This window comes from Pteropus vampyrus, unplaced genomic scaffold (genome assembly GCF_000151845.1).
Source record: "Pteropus vampyrus isolate Shadow unplaced genomic scaffold, Pvam_2.0 Scaffold131, whole genome shotgun sequence".
Lineage (NCBI taxonomy): Eukaryota > Metazoa > Chordata > Mammalia > Chiroptera > Pteropodidae > Pteropus > Pteropus vampyrus.
The window spans coordinates 1,535,924-1,550,372 of record NW_011888912.1 but is presented as its reverse complement, the minus strand read 5'-3'; the positions used below and the strand labels follow the sequence as shown (position 1 = coordinate 1,550,372).

The window sequence follows — 14,449 nt, the reverse complement described above, 5'->3', positions numbered from 1 at the left end:
GGTTTTTAGAGTATTCAGTTTTCAAAATATTTACCTATTTAGAGCATTTGGTGTTATGTTAACGGATAACACGCTTTAAGAAATACGTCTTCTAATCCTTCGTTCTCGTCTTACGTCTAGACCGTAGTCAGTCATCGAGTACTTCATTATCTTTTTCGCTTAGACATTATTTTTTGGGAGCATTCTGAGATTTCTGTGTGGAACACAGCGTGTTTTTACTGTGAACTTTTTTTTTCATTACGGAAAAAAATCTATAAAACTATAAAAATGGAGCAATCCCCGCAGTGAACCCTCACGCCCCCGCCTGTCCCCAGCACCAGCACCTGGGCAGGCTCGTCCCAGCCGTCCTCGGCCCGAGCGCTGTGGACTGGCCTGTGGCAAGTCCCAGACGTCGTGTCGTTCGATCTGTAAATGCCACATTGCGTCTCTCTGTTCTCGTTAAGCATACTGTGTAGAATTACACTCCTAAAATACACACCACAACTTCTTGTCCTCATTGAAAAGCCAGGCCATATTCAGGTTTCCCGGATTATTTCATGAACACGTTTTGGTATTTGGTTTGTTTGAGTCGGGATGAAAACATGGCCCACGCGCTGAGTGGTAGATGGACCTTCAAATCTCTTTTCACCTGCAGAGGTGAAGAACTGAGAAAGACCTCATTTTATGTGCAGAATGTTTTGTTTCACCAAACTTGAAGTTACTCAGATACCGCCCTTACTTTCTGTAACATGTAGTTAAACCCGTTTGTTTAGAATTGGTGATTTCTTTCAGGCATTGTTCTGACCCTGGTGCACGTTAGCGCTCATATGTGTGTTTCGAACCTTCTCTGTGTTTTCGATTAGTCCAGACAAACTGGAGCTCCATGAAACTGTCAATGATGATTCAGGAAGCCAACGCCATCAGCAGCAAATTCAAAAGACATTATGTTTTCGGCAGGTGAGTGATCGATTATCCCACTTGGAAGAGAATTCTGTTTTAAAATAGTTGCCTTTTATATTGTTTATTATTATCAGTCATTTTGACTTGTTTTAGTTTCTCTAAAGACACGGCATTGTGCTGTCCAGGGACGGGCGGGTGTCAGGATCCCCGGTGCCGAGCTCGGACGCCCCTCCCAGGCCCAGCAGAAGGGCTTCCAGCCGCTGACACCACTGCATTTTATAAACAGCATAATCGTAGAGGCCTTAGGGTTCACCCATTTTCCTTTGATTTTGAAAATTTATCAGCATTTCACATTTCAGAGGGGATGTACCTTAGCACTTTTCGGTTTATAGACTTCTGCATGAGAAGTTGTTTTCACGTGCGCACACCAGACGGGACTGTGCCTGTAACGAGGCGCCGTCGGTGGCCCGAGCTCTGAGCTCCTCGGGGTGGCTCTGACTCGACGCTCAGCACCCGGGACCGTTTCCATGAGCGTCTCTCTGCTCTCTCTGCAGACATGCCACGCCGGGGGACGGGTGTGGCTCCGGCACCCGCGTCCGTGTGCAGGACCTCCGACTGGGCGTCTGCACCTCCTGGAGCCTGGAGAAGTTCGAGTCTAAGCTCGCGGCCATGAAGGAGCTCTATGAGGTCGGCATGACGGTGAGCCCGGGCCACGCTCTTGGAATAAGCACGTGAAAGTGGCGTGTTCTCAGTAAAGCAAATTTAGCAAATGAAAGGCCATCCCCGTGTCCCAAAGCAACCAGCAGTAACAGTTTGGGGTTTTTACGTTACCTTTGCCTGCTCGTAGGGTTTGCTGGATTCTTTTTCTATAGTTATAACTGTGTTCATAACAGAAGCCCCCAAACACCGACAGTGTTTATCTCTAAACGATGGGCTTGTGAGCGGTTAGGTTTTTTCCCTTTGTGTTTATAGGTCTTAGTAATTCCCAGGTTCTCCCCCGTGAACGTGAGCTGCTTATGCAACGAGAACAGCAAAGCATGTCGCGGCCCCTCCATCGACGCCGACGTTAGGTCCGGCAGCGAGGGGCCCTCGTGTCGCCTTACGTGCCGTATCGTCATGGCAATGTTCCCTACTTACTTTTCCATCTCGCTGTACTGTTTCTGGATTAACGTCCACGTAGGATTTTGCTAGCACTCTCATCGTTACTGCTTTCACTACTGGAATGACGCCGTGGGTGTCGCCACGATCGGCTCATCCGACCAGGGCGCGAGGAGCCCTAGCATCGGGGTCTCTGTTTCTCTCCCGCGGGTTTCGCCTGCGTCGCTTTCGCTGTCCCTCACATCCCGCGTTCTCGTTCCTGGATCATTTAATGACGTCTCTTGCCTTTACTCGTGCATCTCTTTTAATTCAGTTCCTAGCATCGTGCGACTGATTTCTCGTTGGATCAGGAACGTGATTCTTTTTAGACTTTTTCTCAGACAACGTAATTTTGCTGATTTTATATTTTAAGTGTAACGAAGTATTTAAACTGGTTTTTCTTCAGCTGCTAAATACTTAAGAAGTCAAAATTACGAGAAACTGTTTGGTTTGTTTCCTTAGAGTAACAGCGGCGCCCGGAGCGAGGACATCTTCTGTGACCCCGACGACGAGTGGGAGCCCGACATCACAGACACGCCCCTCGCCTCGCTTTCCAGACGGAGGTAGCGACGTTGTCCTCGTTGGTTTCCTCGTTCGTACGGGGCGAACACGTATCGTTTCCTTATTTGAAAGAACTGTCTGTCATCGTGATGGACAGGTCTGTGAGGGGAACCCAGTAACGGAAACGAAATGGCATGTTGCCCATCGGATCACAGCACTGGGCATGAAGTCACGTGTCAGTCGAAAGAGGAACGAAAATGTTCAGTATTTTGCCATATGAGTCCGAAGAGCAACTGAGCATAGCATAAATTTAATTTCCTATACAGATGAAGAGTAGTTATGACTTTAAAATTACCCTTTCTCAAGAACCCGGAGTATTCCGTGAGAGCTGATTGTAAGTTGTGGAATTTTAAATGCAGTGCAGTGAGGATGAGCACCACGGAAGACGAAGTCTCGGTGACAGAGACTGTCTGTCTGTTAACGAGAAACAAGGCTTCCACCCTCCAGCCGGCCCCTGCGCCCCCCGGCCTCGTCCCCGACCCCCGTCACGTCCTGCACCGCAGCCCTTCCCACATCCCGGCGCCCTGTCTGGAATGCCCGCCCCTGCGCCTCACACCCGCCTCCCTGTCCCATTGGCCCCCCTGGTCCCTCAGCGCCACTGCTCCCAGAGGCCCCCTGGTCCTCAATCCTGGGGCCAGCTCGGGTTCTCCCCAAGTCTGCCCCTGCCCCCTGCCCTCATTCTTCTCCTGTGACTTAAACTCAGCCAGAAACCATGCTCGCCGTGTCCACTGCAGTGTCCAGGGCCTGTAAGGGACAGACTCTAGATGCCGATTCTGTTTAACAGCTAGATGCTCAGAGCAGGGCTGTGAATAGTCAGATTCTCGCTCAGAGCTAAATGAATTTGCTCCTTGATGAACATTTCTGTGGAAAACACCATGCATGTCCGTTTTCTTTAGAGCACGTAAAAGTGAACATCGCTGGTGACGTGCTCCAGGCAGCGTGAAACCCCTGGTCTTACGGTTTCTCCCTTTCAGGAGCAGGAGCTTGGCGAAGAATAGGAGGATTTCTGGCTGTTTGCGTGACGTCCAGGCTCACCCGATTCAGAACTCGCATTCGTCATGTTCCTGGGGTAGGTTTGTCACCGAGTGTCCTTGCGGACGTAAGTCCTGGCTCTGCCACCCCTGCCCCGTGTCAGGCCCTTGTGCAGATCAGCTCCTGGAAGCTTCCGTTTCCTGGCTGGCCCGCTCCTCAGCTAAAGCTCCAGGGCGGCAGGTTCAGGCGTGGAAGGCGTGTGCGTGCACAGACACGCACGAGCATGCCATTGTCTTACACGGGAAAAGCCAAGTGCGGGGGGTGGCGTGTCCGTGCGTGGATGCATGAGGAGGGGGCGGTGTGCGTGAGTGAGCCAGGTCCCTGGGGAGCGGTGCCGGCCGGAAGTGCCGCTGTTGGGGCGGGCGGGACGGGCACACAGAGGGTGATGTCACCGAGGGAGACCGGTCCCTGGGGGTCTGCGTGTTCGCCGTGGCATCTGGGAGTGAAGACGTGCTGAAGTCGCACAGCCCGCTTGAGCACCCCGGCAGGTGTCTCTGGGACACACTGGCTCTCGTGTGAAGCGTCGTCTGGGAGGCCAGACTGAAGCCGGCTGTTTCTGCTGAACCAGGCTCTGCGGGGACCTCGGGCGCCCTGTGCCCCGGAGCGGCCGACCCCGTCCTTCCTGGGATTTGCAGAGAGCTGATCGGCTCGTCCGCGGCTGCGCTGGCGAGGGGCTGCGGGGCAGAAAGCGCGGCGGACAGCCTGCTGGGCGGCTTCCTCCGGGTTTACGCGGGGCTGCACGCTGTCTCCCGCGCCCACGAGGACCAGGACGAAGACAGTCCGGACGACCGTAAGCCCCTTGCCCCTCCGGCCATGTCCCAATGTTCTCTGCATGCGGCACTGTGGGCTGGGGCCCGCCCCACGTGCCGCGCTTCCTGCCAGTGTCGTGTGTCTGCGTGTGCGCATGTGTGCGCATGGCTCTGCGTGTGTGCATGCGTCCACATGTGTGCATGTTTGTGTCCATGTGTGGACACGTGTCACCTGCGGGGGCTCCTCCCACTAACTGTCCTCCTCCTCCCGAAGTGTTCTCCGACCGCGAGGCCCAGGCGCATACCGTCCGGCTTGCGTGCGCCTTCGGGCAGCTGGTGGTGCTGGCTGCGCACTGGCCGCGCGGCGTGGGCCCGGCCACCGGCGCGGCGAGCCTCGGAGACGAGCTGGGCGAGGCCATCACGAAGCTTGGGAGCCACTTGCAGCTGTTCCTGCAGGTGAGCTGACTTGCTGGGTGTCCCGTGAGGAACTCACTTCCCCCACGAGTAGTTACTGGTCTGCATGTCCCCAAAACTCGAGCTGGAGGATTTTCAGAAGTGGCTTCTGTTTGGAAAGCTTGACGCTGTGGGTGTCTGACTGGCTTGTCGAAGCAGGAGCCCTGTCACTTACAGCTGTTACCACAGTTAATCCCCACCGCACCCGGGAGTCAGGGCCGAGAATGCCACCGTCGTGGGCGGGGGGGGGGGGGGGGGGACAGTAGCCTGTTCGTTTCACAGAGCTGCTCAGGGACAGAGTTGAGACTCGGGCCCAGGATCGTGTCACCACACTCCACTGACCCTCCGTCAGGAGGAGAGGTGATGTCCTGCCCTGCTCACAGGCGGGTTTCGGCTCACGCTCAGTCACAGCCTGGTGATGTTTTGCCAAGGAAACAGACTTTTTTTCTGTTTACCTGTATCAGGTAAGATTAGGTGTGGCTGTGAGGGCGAAGTTGTTGGGAGGATCGTGAGTTCACAGTGGACGAAGGGTCACTTTGGGCGTGGTGCTGAGGGAACAGGTGGGGGACACGGGGGCGCCATGCCCTGAAGCCTGGCCCTGGGCTGGCGGGAGGGTGGTCCGTGCTGGAAACAGTGACAGAAACGCCTGGTTGGCTCTCAGATCCGAAGGGTCACTAGGGTCGGCAGGTGGCAGAGAGGCTCAGGGTCACCCACTGGTGGAGACGGAGCCGTGGGTGGGAAGCGCCGTCCCTGTCCCTCCCCCGCCATCCCTCCCGGTGACGTCGGCTCATCGTGTCCGTGTGAACCCGGTCGGCCGCACGTGCGGGTCCCGCCGGAGCGGCGGGTCTCAGGGCAGAGGCCGCCGTGCGGCTCGGCCGGCCTCCAGCCGTTGGCGGCTACGGGGCTGCGTGTTTTCTGGCCCCGACACCTGCGAAGCGCAGCACTGATCGTCTTCGCGTCGTTTTCCCGTCGCCTCCTCACCCGCCCGCCGTCGCGGGTCACTCTGCCCCGCAGGGATGCTGCGCAGACATTCCGGCCATGGTGGCGGACGCTCAGCAGAACGTGCTCCGCACCGTCCGGAGGGCCGTGAGGTGCGTGGGGCAGCTGGCGGTGCTGCAAGGGAGCGCGCTGCGGTTTCTGGACGACGGCGGCAGCATGGACGACGGGAGCGGCGAGGCCGCCGGCGCCCCGGTGAGCGAGCCGCCCGCGTCGGGGGGAGGAGGACCGGGGGCGGGACTTCCGGTCCCAGTTCCCTCGTGCCGGGGGCGGGACTTCCGGTCCCAGTTCCCTCGTGCCGGGGCGGGACTTCCGGTCCCAGTTAGCTCGCGCCGTCAGTCGCTTCCACTTTAAGGGCCACGTCCTTTGAATCGTTTCGCGATGAGACCGAAGCGGTTTCGGCCGGGTCGGTCGATGCGCCGCCGGTTTGGGGCCTCGGCCTCTGCTCTTGGGCCGCTGGCCCGAGGGTTCGTGGGCGCGCGCAGCTCGTGGGCTGGGAGTTGGTGCCTGCTCGCTCGATGGGCCTGGCGGCCGCAAGCACAGCACAAGGATGTCACTGAGCCCCGGGGATGTCACTGAGCCCGGCAGGCCCCGCCACGCGGGGTCTCAAGTGCAGATGGCCCCGCTTCCCGTGTGGACCGTTGGTCCTTATTCCCGCTTTCGTGGAATTTGACGACTCGGAACTTGTTAATTCCTAAAATAAGCACAAAATATAACCAGTATCTGGTGATTTTTAAAAAACGTAAGAGCTGAGTTTGCCAGTTACCGCCTGCACGTCGTCTAGGAGCGCTTCGCGGCCGCCCTGTGGGACGGCGTGGGCTCGGGCCTGAGGCTTCTGCTGGACTCGGGAACCGACGCGGCCGAGCGGCTTCAGCGTGAGCTCCGCGGCCAGCACGCCCCGGACGAGGTAGGACGACGGGGAACGGAGCGTGCAAAGCTGGTTTTCAAAATACGCTCACTCAACGAATGAGAAGCTTATAAATTTGTGTATTTTAATATGTGTGAATTATTTTTTGTGGAAAAGGCGTCGACGTCCTTGTGGCGTGGTGAGTCGAGTGACCGCAGCCTGTTGTTAACGTCTCACCGGCTCCCGCCCCGGCTGCGTGGGGGTCGCCCAGTCTGGATGAACCCCGGGCAAGGCGGGGTGGCGGGGACACCTCGTGGCCACTTTCCGCCTGTCCTTTCCCCGCGTGTCTCCTTCAGATACTCAGGAATGGAAACCACCATTTAGTGACCTAGTATCTTGAATTATGCGTTTGCCGGGGGTTCGCATCTGTGATTTCACATCAGATAGAGAATCAGTGGAGCTTTGAGTGGCTTCCTGAAATAAGCGTCCTATCACGGCCTGCAGCCCCCAGCCTAAAGCATAGGACCGGCACTCTTAGAGGTGGCCCATGACAGAAGGCTAGATGTCACGCTGGAGACCTGTGTTTAAAACCTGGTCTGTCACCTTCCAGCAAGCATTCACCAAGTCCCTCACTGCCCTGACCCCGTCTCTTCCCCTGTCATAGGTGGTAATACCTGTGTCCCGGCTTGGTAGGTGCCAGGGCTGGGGCGGGGGGTGGGGAACAGGCGAGAGTTGGGGGGGCGCACACTTCCAGCTGCAGACAAGTACGTCCTGGGGTGTAACGGTGGCATGGTGGTTCTGGTTAGCACTGCCGTGGTGTCCTCGAGAGCTGCTACGGAGTAAGAGCTCTCGTCACAAGGAAAAGACGAACTATTCGGTAGCTGTATGAGCTGCTGGACATTCACTAGGCTAATTAATTGCTGGTGGTTTCACAATGTATCCAACCGTTAAGTGGTAGACTTTAAGCTAATACAATGTTACACAATACAATAATACAATTATATCTCAGTAAAGTGGGGGGAAAATGCTCTGTAGAGTTCTCAGCATAATGTTCACTTGGCAACTTGGTTACCTCACCCCCTTCTCAGGGGAGTTTTGGAGATTTCATTCCTATAAGCATTTAAATACAAGACGAATGCTGTTATCATCACAGACGCCAGAGGGTGTCCATGCTGAATGTGGAACAGACGTGCGGTTTATTCTGAAAGGCATCCCGATCCGGGGCCTCTGGACATTTAGTTGTCCCAGTGACAAGACGTGGTCCTGGCGACAGGCTGCATCTCCCTCTGACTTCTGGACGAGAGTGTCCTCCCTCCCAGCCCCACAGAGCCCTGGGGCTTCTACACGTCTCAAGAACTCCTCTGTGTAACGAAATGTTTTAACATCGTCCCTAGGTCGCCCAGCAGATGAGAGCTAGTGCCATGGCGTTGATCGGGTCTCTCGAAAACATCTTTGCTCAGTGGAAAACAGTAAGAGAAGGTTTTGTTGTGTTTTGTCATTTCGTTGGGTTCGAGGGTAGTTACTTCGATTCCAGGTTTTCCCCTCAGCCGGGCAGCGCGTCTGAGCTCGTCCGGGTGGAGCACGGGCACCAGCTCTCCGGCCGCGACCTCCCGGCTGTCGTAACTGACCAGGTTGAGTAATGGATGCACATCGATTACCATCGGCATATTCTGTCTGTCTCTCACCTCTGCTGGTTTACCGTTCGCTTTTGCTTGGAGAGTTATTAGAGGCTAAATATTTGTGTTGAATAATCAACATGGTCAGAGATTCTAAAGTACAAGTGAATTAGACAAATTACTTTATTTTCATGTCACAGGTAAATAGAAAAATATAAACTAGGTTTGTAATCGATTAAAACCATATTGACTAAGCCTAACTGCCGTGGAGCCTACTCTGTAATTTTTAAAGTATTAATTTTATTTATACAGAAAAGTTGCAGAGCTCAAGCACAAGAAAACAGTTCTGGATACCAGGATCTGAAGAAGATGGTCAATCTCGCCCCACAATTCTTGAAATTAAAACACTGCTTAGAGCAAACTATTCAGATTATTATTGCTGCACTGAGAGGTGTGTACTCCAATGGCATTTGTAGTTAATCAGAATTTTATAGCTTAAGGCAGCGGTCCCCGTGAGCATCTAATGCCTGATGATCTGAGGCGGAGCTGAGGCGGTGATGCTGGCGCTGGGAGCGGCTGCAGATGCAGATGGAGCTTTGCTCGCTCGCCCACTGCTCACCTCCTGCTGTGTGGCCCGGTTCCTAACAGGCCAGGGACCGGTACTGGTCTGCGGCCCGGGGTTGGGGACTCCTGGCTTGAGGAGTCTCAGACATCTTTATTTCTAGTTTAACTCATTAACTGAAGTTGACATTATTTACCAATATAGGAACTTGTGTGATTGAATTCGTGTTTAATATATGTCAGTACTTCCACCTAAATAATTTGATCCCCAAAACAAAACAAACCCCCACATGCTTATTTAGCAGCCACGCTGAATAATCCTAGATGCATTGGAACTGTCCCACAGGGTTACTCTGACGTAAAGAAATCTGGGTCACAGAACTGACAGGTGCCTACGGAAACACGGGAAGGTTAGTTAACGCCCCCTTCTTCCCGCACAGGACGCCGCAGTGACCCACAGCTGCTCGGGGACTGCGTCGAGAGTCTCTGCAGCTTGGCCAGGGACTTGCGTGATGACGGAGGTGCTCGCGATGACGTCAGTGTGCACGATGACGATGTCGGCGGCACGCATGCTCCCAGAGACAGCTGTGCGAAGAGCTGCAGGGACCTGGAGTCTGCGGCCAGGTCGCTCCTCTTCTGTCTGGGGACTGATGGGGGCCCTGGGCTGCTGACACCATGAAAAAGCCCAGGAGGTTGGCGACGGTCCATGTCGGGCAGGGCCGGCCACGCAGGGGACACAGGCGTGTCCCGGTGCGGCTACACACTGCCTTCCCAGCCCCAGCTGGGCTCATGGCCCTGACCGCGTGCGCCGAGGATGTGGGCCCGAGCCGGTGGAGAGTGAGTCGGTGCCGGTGGCCCAGGCAGGCGTGTCGGGCGGGCCCCTCACACAGCCCAGGGTACGCAGCACGCTCTGTGATGTCAGCCTTTGTCTTCGGCGCCGACACGCTGCCTGCTTGGTGATTGTCCGGTTCGTGGACGGTTCTTCGTCCCTGGGCGCAGACGGAACCAGCAGCAGCCGAGCACCTGTGCTTCCCCCCAGGAAGGTGGGGACAGGGGAGCGGGGGTGACGGGGACAGGGTGAGCTCGGCCACGCAGGCCTCGCTGCGTGTCCACGGGCCGAGCGCTGGGTGCTCAGCTGCTTTAAAATGGTGCGGGGCAGCAAACTGCTTCCTTATTTTATTTTCTTGGTCTGCGTGGGTGTGGGTTCTGAAGCCGTATCCGTGTTCTCACGGCGATGCTCTGCCGAGGGCACGTGGGCTCCATGCACACAGGACTTTTCCCGAAGGTGGTACCTGTTCGAAGAACCTAAACTATCAGTAGTGTTTTTTATCCTAATGTTCAGTATTTAATCTTTGTTTTCTGCACTTGCTCTCATGACTTTATTGGTCAGAAACCAGTGTCTTCATAAAATTTTGTATGTTTATATATTTATACTCTGAACTAAATCCTTATACAGTATGTAAATGAGTGAAACTATATTTGCTATTGGAATCATGTACGCTAATAAATAATATAAAGGGAATGCATTTAATAAATCTTGTCGGCTGGAGAATTGTCTCTTGGTCTAAGGTTTTTTTGAAATTTATTTTCTTCATTTGTTTTATTCCTGACTCAAAATTGCTGATAACAGCTATCGCAGCATGCAAATCAAACACATACCTAGGAAACACTAAACATATTAACATCATTATGACAACTGCTTAGATTTTTTGAAAAACATCGCTCTGCCCCTTTAATTGGTCGTGTCTAAAATTAGTTCCCCTCGGGTGCTATGGTGGAAAGAGCATGAACTTGAACTTTGAGGTTTGACACATTTCTCACACACCTGGGGTGTGAACCCCAGCAAGGCTGCTTAGTGTCTGGATGGCCTCGGACAAGGGGCTTGTTGTCTTCACACCTATTTCCTGGTAGAAAGCAGAGTGATTCCCATGCCACACATTAAGCTTAAAATGAAGAAACCTTAGGAGTAAGTCCTGGCGAGTAGTAGATGCCAGTATCTGTTAGAGTCTGCCCGTCGTTCCCGGCACTAGCTGCAAAGCCCTTGTCATCGTGCATACAAGACCACACGGTGCAAGTCTGTGTCAACATTTTACGTGTACCAAGTAGGCTTGCAATTGTTTCCACGTGACATACTTGAACATGTATCTGCCACCAACAGGCCCCACGATAATAAGAACTAGAAGGAAGGAAGATATAGGGCTGTGCGAGTGTCTGTCATGAGGTCTATCTGAAATTTTTAGCAAAATATTTAGTCTGCTTAAGGAATTAGCATACTCTAATCTGCAGGGCCTGTGTGCTAATCACTATTCTGAGAGTTATCTAAATATAAATCCCAAAGGCTATGGAGCAGAAGTGGAGAGACTATTCAGGTGACAGTTCGCAACCTGAGGGAACCTCTGGTGGGAACCCAAAAGGCATCCCCCACCCCTGTCCCCCACACCCGTCCCCCACACGAGGGGGAGGCTGCCTTTTGCAGAGCAAGTGCTCACCCAGATGCCCAAGGTCTGTCTTATGCAAATAGGTTTCGAAGTTGTACAGTCGGATTGGTCAGTATCACGTGATGATTGGTTGGTAGAGAGCAATTGTGATTGGTCGGTGTAGATGTAGATGAGGTTGTGATGGTGCAGCTCTGATTGGACGGGGGAGGCAGCTCTCACTCCATTGGTCAAACCACAAAACCAGGAACTCCCTCATAAGGGAGGGCTCAGCCCAGGGGGCTGACAGGGGCAGGTGCAGGAGGCTGCGCTCACCTAGGCTCACCTGTGGCTTCTGAAGGGCCGGGTGTGTGGGAGGCCGCTGCCAGCACCAGCTGCTGGACTCTGGCTATGAACTTGTGCCCAGTGAGCTGTGAGGAGTCCACTTGGACAGAGGTGCTTCTCCCTGGGGTGCACAATGGCCTCAGCTTCCTGTGCAGGGTTTGTCAGGTAGGCTTGTGCGCTGGGCCTTGTAAGTCGCTGCGACTGTGTGATATAATCAATTGTGAGCGTTTTCGTCTTTAACTGTTACTAGTTTTCAGTGCTCTCAGAAGTGGGGTGTGGGCACCTCGTTTGCTCATCTGAGACCCGGGTTCATTCACTCGTTCCAACCGGTGTTTAATGACAGGCATACTTCTAGTGCAAAGCATGGAAAAAGCCTAGATCGCCTCAGAGCTTGTTGGGTCCCCAGGTGTTGCTGACATGAGGCTTTCTTCAGAGGGTTCACACAGCGCCACCTGTCCCCCCAGGTGACCTGCCCCAGGGAGACCCCTGTGGAGCTTAGTAAACCCCGCCTTTGGACCCGAGACCAGCAAATGAGGAAAGGCTTCTTCCCTCCCAGATTCGGGTTCCTGTTCCTTCGCTCCGCCCTTCGCTGACCCGCGGGCCCTCCCCGCACACAGCGGAGGGGATGCAAGTCGGTTCAGGTGGACGGTGAAGTAACGTTAAAGAGCCCCAGACCCCGGCGAGGGCGGAGCGGGGACTCGGCCTCCGCCTGGGGAGGCGTCAGCAGCCCTGGCAGAAGCGTGAGCAGCTTCTGCTGGAGCCAAGTGCGGCTGTGACCTTCTGGGAAGCTGGGGCGACTCACGCTGCCGCTGGCCCCAAGGCTCTGTAGCCAGACTTTTTTTTTTTTTTTTAAATCCAGTGAGTCCCTAAGCATCCCTTTCCCACAAAGTGACTGCCAGCGAGGGCTCGCGTGCCTCTTCTCTGGCGTCGCCCCGGCTGGTCAGCAGATGCGGGAGGGGCGGGCAGGTCTGGTGATAATGCAGGTGAAGTCGAAGGTAATGGAACTCGTTTGTCGCAGATTTCAGCGTTTAACCTTAATTTTTTTTAAAAAAAATTTTTGAGTGGTTCCTTGTTTCCATTCTTTTTTCCAAAGTGAAGATGTGAGTTTAGAGTGAGGCTACCTTCCCTCCAAAGGGGGCGCAGAACTCAGAGCGGGGGCGGGGGGGACGGGGCGGCGGAGGGACAGGCCGAGGCCAGGCGTGCGGCTGGGGGGTGGGCGCGAGGTGGCCGGACGCGCGGGGACGGGCGGCTGCCACCTGGAGGCCGGAGTCCACGGCCGCGGGGTCGCGGGCTGGTCCCCGGCAGGGCTGCGAGGGAGGAGGTTCACCCAGGCCCCTGCGAGGTCCCACGACAGGCGTAGGGCGGACGGCGACGAACTAGCGTCCCCGCATGCGCTGCTCGCCGCCCAGCGCCCTGCAAACCGGGGGGCGCGGCTCTGCCAGGCCCGGCCGCGCGTCCCCTGCGCCCCGTGCGGGCCACGCGTCGCCCGGGCCCCGATGACCGTCCTGACTGTCACCCGCGTGCGCGGCGCCGTCCTGCCCTGTCGCTCTCGCCCGGGCAGGGCAAGGGCCAGACGCCAACAGGGGACGAAATAAACTAGGACCCAAGTCAGGGGACACGGGCACGTTCGTTGCTCAGAAGAGGCTCTGTCCTGCCCCACAGACACAGTGACCGCTTCCGACGAGACATGCAGAGACTTTTCTGGTGCCTCAGCTTCACCGAAAATAAACGACCAGAGGCGACGCTTCATCACTTACCCGGTATTTCACTCAATCCCGCAACAGCCTCAGGGCGGGTGGATCGTGAACAGGGTGTCGCCTGGCAGCGCCCGCTGCTTGGCTCAATGGCGACACCTGCAGGCAGAGGAGACAAGTGCGGAGGCCCTGCCCGCCCCTCCTGAAACGCGTCGCCTCCTTTTTCAGGCAGAAAGGGTTTACTTTCAAACCAATCACCAATTATTAGAGAGATTTTTAAAAATGACTCATCTCAGAGGCAGTAGGTGTTTCGTTCCCGCCGAGATGCCTTTCATAATTGACTCCAGCGGTGACAGGGCTGGGCGGTGTCATGTCAGTCAGCTGAGGTGGGCTCCCCCCTGCTTTGGGCCGGGGCGGGGAGCTTCTCGCTGGCCGAGGGCTCCAAGCCACACTGCAGACTCACACTTGAGGGAAGGGACGCGGGTGAGGTGTGTGGACAAGTGCCGGCTCCATGTCTCCTTGGCACAGACGTGGACAGAGCAGGGACACCACCCCTCTCCCGGGCACTGCAAAGTGCAGCTCTTGTCCCCCGTCTCCTGGGAGGGCCATGGAGGCTGTGCTGGGGATGTGTGGGCTTAAAACCTGTGAATCGAGAGTCCTGGAAGCTGTCACCGCTGCCCTGTAGGGGACGGGGAGGGGGAAGGGCGCCCAGCTGAGCAGAGCGAGAGAGGCCATGACAGCCGGCAAAGGCCCTCGGTGTCAGGGTCGTCGTCCAGAGTACGTGCGGCTTGCTGACAGGTTAGCGAACACACCTCGCTTCCGCCGTACACCAGCGCTGACACGTTCGTCTGTTTCTGGAAGGCTCCAGCCCCGCCATGGGCCAGCTTTACGGGGTCACCCTTCAGCCCTCCCGTTTTTCCCCCGTCAAGTCAAGAAGCCTGAATTTCCTGTCGCAGACACCAAAGGACCATCGTGGACCAGGTCTAGGACGGATAGAAAGGTGACGTGGTGCGCACAAGCCCGCCGATGCCGCTCGCGGAAGTTCGCCGGCTCCATCCGGCTGTAGACTCACTTGCTGCAGGTGGTCGTCCCAGCCCAGGACGGCCCCCTGCTTTGTCCTGGCCCCCGGGGCCTGGGAAGCACCGGTCCAACTAGAAAGACCACG

At 55.7% G+C, this 14,449-nt stretch overlaps 1 protein-coding gene across 8 annotated transcripts in view; it reads left to right on the top strand.

The window, feature by feature from the left end:
• KIF14 (kinesin family member 14) overlaps positions 1 to 10,384 on the top strand; it is a 33,760-nt gene extending 23,376 nt beyond the window's left edge. For 5 of the 8 annotated variants that reach the window (XM_011367258.2, XM_023534796.1, XM_011367255.2 and 2 more), the window contains 11 exons: positions 843 to 936; positions 1,434 to 1,578; positions 2,479 to 2,579; positions 3,552 to 3,646; positions 4,178 to 4,399; positions 4,633 to 4,814; positions 5,826 to 6,002; positions 6,592 to 6,714; positions 8,049 to 8,123; positions 8,583 to 8,721; positions 9,272 to 10,384. In XM_011367258.2, coding sequence (XP_011365560.1) covers positions 843 to 936; positions 1,434 to 1,578; positions 2,479 to 2,579; positions 3,552 to 3,646; positions 4,178 to 4,399; positions 4,633 to 4,814; positions 5,826 to 6,002; positions 6,592 to 6,714; positions 8,049 to 8,123; positions 8,583 to 8,721; positions 9,272 to 9,510 — 1,592 coding nt within the window. In that variant the 3' untranslated portion in view covers positions 9,511 to 10,384. Of the gene's footprint in view, positions 1 to 842; positions 937 to 1,433; positions 1,579 to 2,478; positions 2,580 to 3,551; positions 3,647 to 4,177; positions 4,400 to 4,632; positions 4,815 to 5,825; positions 6,003 to 6,591; positions 6,715 to 8,048; positions 8,134 to 8,582; positions 8,722 to 9,271 lie in introns of all 8 variants that reach the window. The other 3 variants (XM_011367259.2, XM_023534797.1, XM_023534798.1) reach the window with 3 other exon arrangements.
• Positions 10,385 to 14,449: the final 4,065 nt, after the last annotated feature.